The sequence below is a fragment of the Montipora capricornis genome, chromosome 11 (genome assembly GCF_036669925.1).
Source record: "Montipora capricornis isolate CH-2021 chromosome 11, ASM3666992v2, whole genome shotgun sequence".
Classification (NCBI taxonomy): Eukaryota; Metazoa; Cnidaria; class Anthozoa; order Scleractinia; family Acroporidae; genus Montipora; species Montipora capricornis.
This window is the reverse complement of record NC_090893.1, coordinates 22,372,118-22,379,617: the sequence shown is the minus strand read 5'-3', so window position 1 is coordinate 22,379,617 and position 7,500 is coordinate 22,372,118. Positions and strand designations below refer to the sequence as shown.

At 36.1% G+C, this 7,500-nt stretch overlaps 1 protein-coding gene across 2 annotated transcripts in view; it reads right to left on the bottom strand.

Moving 5' to 3' along the window:
- LOC138023750 (F-BAR domain only protein 2-like) overlaps positions 1-6,596 on the bottom strand; it is a 41,733-nt gene extending 35,137 nt beyond the window's left edge. For both annotated transcript variants that reach the window (XM_068870811.1, XM_068870812.1), the window contains exons 1-4: positions 6,438-6,596; positions 6,221-6,312; positions 6,045-6,119; positions 390-531 (exon numbers count right to left, since the gene is read on the bottom strand). In XM_068870811.1, the coding sequence (XP_068726912.1) occupies positions 390-531; positions 6,045-6,119; positions 6,221-6,312; positions 6,438-6,464 (336 nt within the window). In that variant the 5' untranslated portion in view covers positions 6,465-6,596. The remainder of the gene's footprint in view (positions 1-389; positions 532-6,044; positions 6,120-6,220; positions 6,313-6,437) is intronic.
- Positions 6,597-7,500: the final 904 nt, after the last annotated feature.

The following is a 7,500-nucleotide window of genomic DNA, read 5'->3' as shown; positions in this document are numbered from 1 at the left end:
TAAATTCCAAAGTTCCCTTTCTGCCCCAAATACAGTATTTCACATTGTAGCCTGACAACACTTGGTGTGATAATACATAACATACATTAGGTTCATTTTGGTTAGACAATGTCTGCGGTAAGAAGCAAACGTGATGGGAAAAACAATGAGGATACCACAGAACAAGAGGTTCAAACTGGCTGCACATGTGTTCTACACTTATTTGCCAGTAAATTCCCTGCCATCCCATAAGAAAACAGTGCCATGTAAATGTAAAATTAGCCAGTAAATAGAGATAGCAAGTAAATGATGGTACATGTAATGATCTTTCTCATTTTTTAACTTAAGTCTCTGGCTTGAGAGCTGGGCCAGAGAAATGGGCAAACGAGAAATTAAATTTATCTTCCCACCTGTTTATGTTTTTCTTTTTGCTTATCCCCATAGTCCTTCAGTTCCTTGATAACATCTTGAAATTTTTGGACAACTTGCATATGAGCATTTGCGAGCTTCTCAGTTGCAACTCGTAAAACCCCCCAAAGTGGTTCAAACGTGCTGTGAAATAAAGAAGGTTCATTAATTAACATAGATTTTAGAATACGTCTCAATTAATAAAAGTGTTGTTTCCCCAACTGTCCGGGGAAAGAGCGGAGTGGCAAATGTTTTTCCCATGCACAGCTAAAAGTAGAGTCTCTCTTGCCCCTTTTAGCCAAGTTGGAAACTTTACAACCTTTGTTGAAACACTTTCTTTTAAAAGAAACAAAAATCTGTTGGTATTCTCTATTTTCGAATTTCCCATAATACACTTTGTTTGCCCCCCAAATTTTGCATAAACTATTGTTTTCAAATGCTCTTTTGGGGACACTGCATATTCCTAAGAGCATTTGAAACAATGGTTTATGCAAAATTTGGGGAGCAAACAAAGTGTATTATGGGGAATTCGAAAATAGAGAATAGAGCGACTTTCATATGACCTTGAAAAATAACCATAAAAACAGAATGTAAACAAAAATGCAAAACATTTAATTGGCTTATTGAACAATTTAAACAAACAAGCACAAATTTTCATTGGCTTCGTGAATGCAGACGCAAACAGCATCATCTCTCCATGGAACTTTCTGGAAAGGGATTGGCATTTCGCCTTGACGTCATTTGAAAAGCAGTAATGTGATTGGGCAATCGAGCTGTTTACTGCCCATATTAGGAGTTTCCTTGGCGGGAATAAGGAGAAGCTTGGTTTTAATCTTGCCAAACATTGGTCTGTGAATCAAATTGCAAACACTTTTTCAAGGTCATATACGAAAGTCGCTCCATTAAATCAATGATTTACAGGTATTCAGCCTTTACCCATTGAATTCTAGGAGTGAGACTTAATATGGTATATTTCACTCTGTCTAATGACAGACTTCTTAATGTTGCTTCATGGAGAGAACTGAATACAAATGTAAAAAGTGAGTAAGCTCTTACTAACCAAACACAAGGGCCGTACTGGGAAATGCTGGCCTGAGGTCATGCTCAGGTCATGCTACTATGGACCTCGCCCATACAAAAATGACTGAAGACCAATATTCCCCAGTACGGTCCCGAGTAAGTGAGCTTAGTCAGCTTTACTATATGGCATTGTTTCTTTGAGCGATCAGACACTCCTCCACTTGGTGAATGCTCGTAATCTTCGTCTTCCATCAGGCAACTTTGAAAAGTAACCTTTTACATGTAAAACTACATTCCGCTTGCTATAATAATAATAATTATACTGTCTTTTGTTATTAAAAAATGCCAAGGAAAGATGGACTGTCTGGTATACGAGATGCTCCTGATTAAAAAGTACAGACCAAGCCTTAACATCCAATCAGACTCAATACATGCTAAAGTTTTTACTTGACTTTGGGTTTTCCTTTGTGTGAGGTCACTGGATGATTCACTGGCTTAGAACAATAGACTATTGTTTTTGGTTTAGTTTTTTGACTACTTACTTATGTAAATTTTCTTCAAAAAAAATTTTTTTCTTCATTTTCTTGATAATGATGACAGGATGTCATCGAAACGTCGAAATCTCTCCGCGTTAGTTTTTCTCATAAATTATACTGTCCTGATGAAAAAATTAAATTCCCCTTTTTTTGAAACTCTTTGCGTTTTGCTCAACTTTAATTTCCCGGGAGAGAGAAAAAAATATCATGGAAACTGCCCTTTTTCCCTGGTAATGGTCTGTAGTGTAAAATCCCGCCCAAAAACCAGCCAATCAGATTGCTTCGTTTAGCATAAGAATTGCTTGCCATATAATAAAAGTATCCCAACACTTTAGCTGAATTATATTATAATTTGCTACAAATGGGTTTTCGTGTTTTATACCATGTATACTATATGTACCATAGTTTCAGTTTTAATTATAAGGTGAAGCCTTTTTTCTCAAAGAAATTGCTTGTTAGCTAAAAATGCGACCTAAACTCAAGGTGTGTCTTATAGCCCAGTATCTTGTTGCAACAAAACTCTTGCAGGGATGGTTCTTCCACCATCTTGTATGTTAAACTCATCCCCTTTCCTTTGATTCCAAAACGTTGGTCTCACACCAATGTTCGTGATTTTGGCCTTAAGCCGATGACACACAGTTCAACATCCTGCAACATTTGTTGCTCAACAAATGTTGAACCATGTTGCACAGACGTGTTGAGCAGAATAGAATTGATCCCTATTTTCGTTCAACATCATTCAACAACACTCAACAGGTGGAATGGCATATCTCAACATTCAAAATGGCATGACACGCTGTTCAACATTTGTTGAACAACAGCTGCAACATTTCTTGATCAACAAATGTTGAACCGTATATCACCAGCTTTACATTCTTAGCATCATACAAGTTATGAAAAAACCCGCAAGAAAGCACTAACAACAACAAGATTTACCGGTAAAGGTTTTTCTCTAAATTCTAGTTGAATTTCCATCTGCCATTGTTCTTGACTTACACTACAATCTTCAGTCGAGAAAACATTAACTGCCGATGAGTTGACCAAAATTCCTCTATTTGAGATGCACCTTATAACTGCGTATTTTGATGAGATTTTCAGTCTGTGAAGTACAGCTGTAAATGCCATCAAGTTTGAAAGCTAAAGGTGCGTTTTACAACTGAGTACACCTTGTATCTAAAAAACTATGGTAAGTCCATGTTTTCCATCCATTGCACAATCCATTTGTGTACATTGTGGTTCAGTTTTTCAGATATGTTCAGTAATGCCTCTAATTAGATGTACACAGATTTCAATAAGTGTCACAAAGTGTCCCCTTTGCTCTTCTGCCCAACTTCAACATCACTTGTGTGTCAGAATACAGGTAATAAACATCACAAAGTGTCTCCAAAATGCTGTTCCTCGAGTAAATAATAAACAGCTGCATTTATGCTAAGCTACAGTGTAAAAGAAACACTTAACCTTCATCCTTACTTTATTGTTGGAAATACGTAGCTTTAGACCGAAAGGGACACTGTGGTTGTTTACCACTTACAAAAAATTTCATGAAATTTCAGTGGAAATTTCCATCGGGTGAAAAACGTGTTCCATTTAACTCAGGTCCGTTCGCCGCCCAGTGATTGCGATTTTACGCACCAAAATTTAAAAATGTGGCCATCAATAGCCTGGAAGTGGTATAAGACCTTCAAAAGTTGTAAATGGAACACACATTTCCATCGGAAAGTTTCCAACAGGAAAACAGGACTACACTGTACCTTTTCAGAAGTTCCGTTTATTCCGGAAATTTTCCAGCGGAACGAACCAAAAACGTGTGTTCCATTTACGTCCCAACTGGAATTGCCGGAATTTCTTGGTAAATGGAAAACGCCCTTTGTTTTGGATGTCAAAATTGGGAATGCCTCTAATTCAGTGCACTTATTTCTGGACATACAGTAAGTGAGGAACAAATCAAAATTGCACCAGAATGTAAAATTGAACCATAACAGAAACATATCTACAAATTATCCTGGTCAAAACTGTTGGGACAATTCCCGCTTTTCCCCCTCCCCCCATTACAATGTTGATTTTTCACGATCTTCGAAATCAAGATCCGTTCATCGAACGCTCCCATGTTTCAACATTGTCTAGGGCAAAGGGGGGCCCGAAAAAAGTAGCGAAACAAGAACATGCCTTGCTCATATAACGATGGAAGCATGTACAGTAAATTCTCTACTTTTCACCCAAAATTTGACAAGTGTCCTAAAGTCTTTCAATCCGGATTTGTAGATCTAGGTCATCTTTAAACTTTACCTAGAATTTGGATATCAACTAGTAAAAATAACAGAAATACAATGAAACAAGGCAAAAACTACTGTATTTGCACTTGTTCTAATATTTGAATGTAAACTGGCATTCTGAGAGCTGTTTATTGGACATTACTAAACCACAAAACAGAGAAACACCAAAACACCATGTATTACCACACCATACTACATTGAGTACTAACCGACAAAGGTTGGATTTTGAGATTAAATATCGTTTTAATCTCAAAATCCACCTTTGCCGGTTAGTATTCAATGTATGGTGGGGTGATACATGGTGTTTTGGTGTCTCATTTCACTGTTTTCTGGTTAAATAATGCCCCTGTTTATTGCATGCAATTTGCCCTTAACCTTAAATGAGTGGACTCCTACATGTGCAAGATACCACTCACGTTGATTAGACTTAACCGTGAAAAAAAGCTTCTTACAGTACATTAGATATACAATGCAAGTAATTTTTCGTTAAATTACGATTAGAGTTTCTGATTTTTATTGTGCTGTTGATAGAGATACGCCATGGAAAAAAAATCATTATTTATTAATCAAATAATTTGAAGTGTCTTGCTGAGAATTAAAAACCACAGCAAAACATGCAAAGGAGACAAAGTGATTACACTCAATCAATTAAACATACTAAGTCCACTTATGGAGAACAATAATTATTACTCAATTTGGTACTTGAAAAATACACAGGACAAGACAAGACTACAATATCTATTGTGTCAGTGAGCAACAAAAAAACCAACTCCAAGCTGGGTGGAATCAAACATGGCACAAAAGATTTCATGAAACCACATTCAATCATAATAATAATAATAATAATAATAATAATAATAATTATTATTATTATTATTATTATTATTATGATTATTATTATTATTATTATTATTATTATAACAATAATTATTATTATTATTATTATTATTATTATTATTATTATAACAATGTTTTACTTCCTTGCATAAGGATTTCTATTTTTGAATTACATATTTTATAGGGCTATCAAGACAAGTGGTTTCTCTGACTTGAAGCCATGATCAATAAAATGTCAAAATAAACAAAGAATTAAGGCAATTTGTCTGTTTAGTGCGGAATATCTGTGGCAAAAACAGAAATTATTTTGTGACAAGCATATCACAAGCACAAACCCTGAGACATTTCCTACATGTTTTACATATGTTACCGCTCCTAGGAATTTAAAAATAAAACTTGAATTTGAAAATTGAGAAGCTCCTATAGCGGTTTTTCGTAGTTATGTACGTAGGTTATCAAAACAAAGAAAAAAAAAACAAAACAATACCTTTTGTTCAAACGTTTAAAATAACTTTTCAAGAGCTACAGTCGATCTCGAGTCTGAATCCCCAAGATTATATTTGGATGCAAATAACTTAAAATCAAACTGTACTGTAGCAACTTTAGGAAATGGTCCTGACAGCTAAATTATCCATCTGTAATTTTGCAAAACATCGATTAAGCCGGATCTGTGATAGTTTACAAAATTAATTCAACTGTATTCGCAATCCTGTGGGGTTTCGTTTTGACGAAAAACATTTGGTTTTCACAATGATACAATTTGAGGAACAAACTAGTGGTTCACGATTAAAATGACCTTTGGGTGACAGAAAATAGCAGCTGCAATGTAGTAAGTAGATGGTTAGAAATTTATGGAGGTTACGTACAGTAATAGAATTTAAGCATCTCAAATAAAACTCGGTCGCGATGGTTTTGAGAGCGCTAGGCGCCAAGAATAGTTCCTTTAAACATTTAACACTTAATTAACAAAAAGAACTTGACATTTCCTTACCCAAGTTGTGAGACCTGTGTAGCAGATTTCGCTAGTTTCAGGAGTGATTTAGCATACACTTCCTCGACGGTGGACCTGAGATAAGACGGAGAAGGGAGTTCGTATCGCAGCTGGAATTAAAAATTCGATAGGATATATAAGTGAGATTTTCTCGCAAAAACTTATTTCGAACTCACCTTTCTCGAACGAACTCAACAAGCTTGAAGCTCGCATTATTCCCATATTTCATGTTATGATAAAGCACGTCAAATCCGGCATTTCGCTCCCCCTGAAAAGAAGCAAGTAAGACAAGAGATTCTAAATGTTACAACCTACATCTCAGTGGCTTTCCGGATGTCAAACATTGAGATCGGACACACAAAGTGAAAACTCGGTTTTCCAATATAGACGCACCCAAAAGTGGTCCTCGAAAACCACCATTTTCTAACGAAAGTCCAGAATCAAGATGTCAATCGTTGCAATCTCATTAGACTTGGGAAGTCGGTATAATCGACACCAACATGGAAGGTTTTCCGTGAGCGGAAGCTCTTACCGACAACATCGGTTGCCCAGGTCCTTCGCGGCCAACATTTAAAAGTAGAAACTGGGAATTGAGTCAAATCCGAATAAGTTCTTCGCTTTTTTGTCAGTTTCTTTTTGTGGTAAGGAATTACTTTTCCACTACTTGCTTATCTTTATTCAATAAATGTAATTTTGAAACGAATTTACATGAAACTTTTTTAGAGTTTTCATAAAACAAAAGATCATGAAATCTTGTGGGAAAGTTTTCAAGTTTCGATATCACTTAGGATCCGTTCCTCTGGAATGATCCGAAAAAGGATCACTGGTCAAAGATAACTTGGAACACGATACATCAAAAGAACTTTCGAACTGGATTAATTAAGCCCAATGGTATTTTTCTGCTGAGTTTTGAGGCTGAAAATTCCTGTGAACATCCTTACATTATAAGTTTACAAGGTCTTGCAGATCAAAACCGTCCGTTGCCAGTTTTCATCATTTTCCTAAAAATTCTCCAAACTTACCGAGGGTAAAGAAGGATAATATCTTTAATCAGGTTCTTTTGACAAGCAAAAATAAGTCTACAGCGAACAAGATCTCAGCTTGCCTGAATAAATTCATGAAGAAAGGGATAAAATCACCAATTTCCGCCGTAAGAGTAGGTTTTATATTTTTAAAGGGTCTTGTTTCCGGAGAATACTTGAAACAACGGAAAAAGTTAACGTTGCTGTCATTCTTTTTCGACATGATTACCCTAAGCTTGTTCTTCGATAAGAAAACTTAAAAAGATACAAACCATGGCATAAAGGAGTAAATTGCGACTTCAACCTTACCTTGACGAGGTCGTCAAATACTTTGTTCTCTTGTTCCCTCACAAGGCATTTGCTTCGGCTCGGGTAAATCTTCGGCCTTGCAACTCGGGAAAAAATACCACTCAGCCGTCGACTGGGACTGGGTT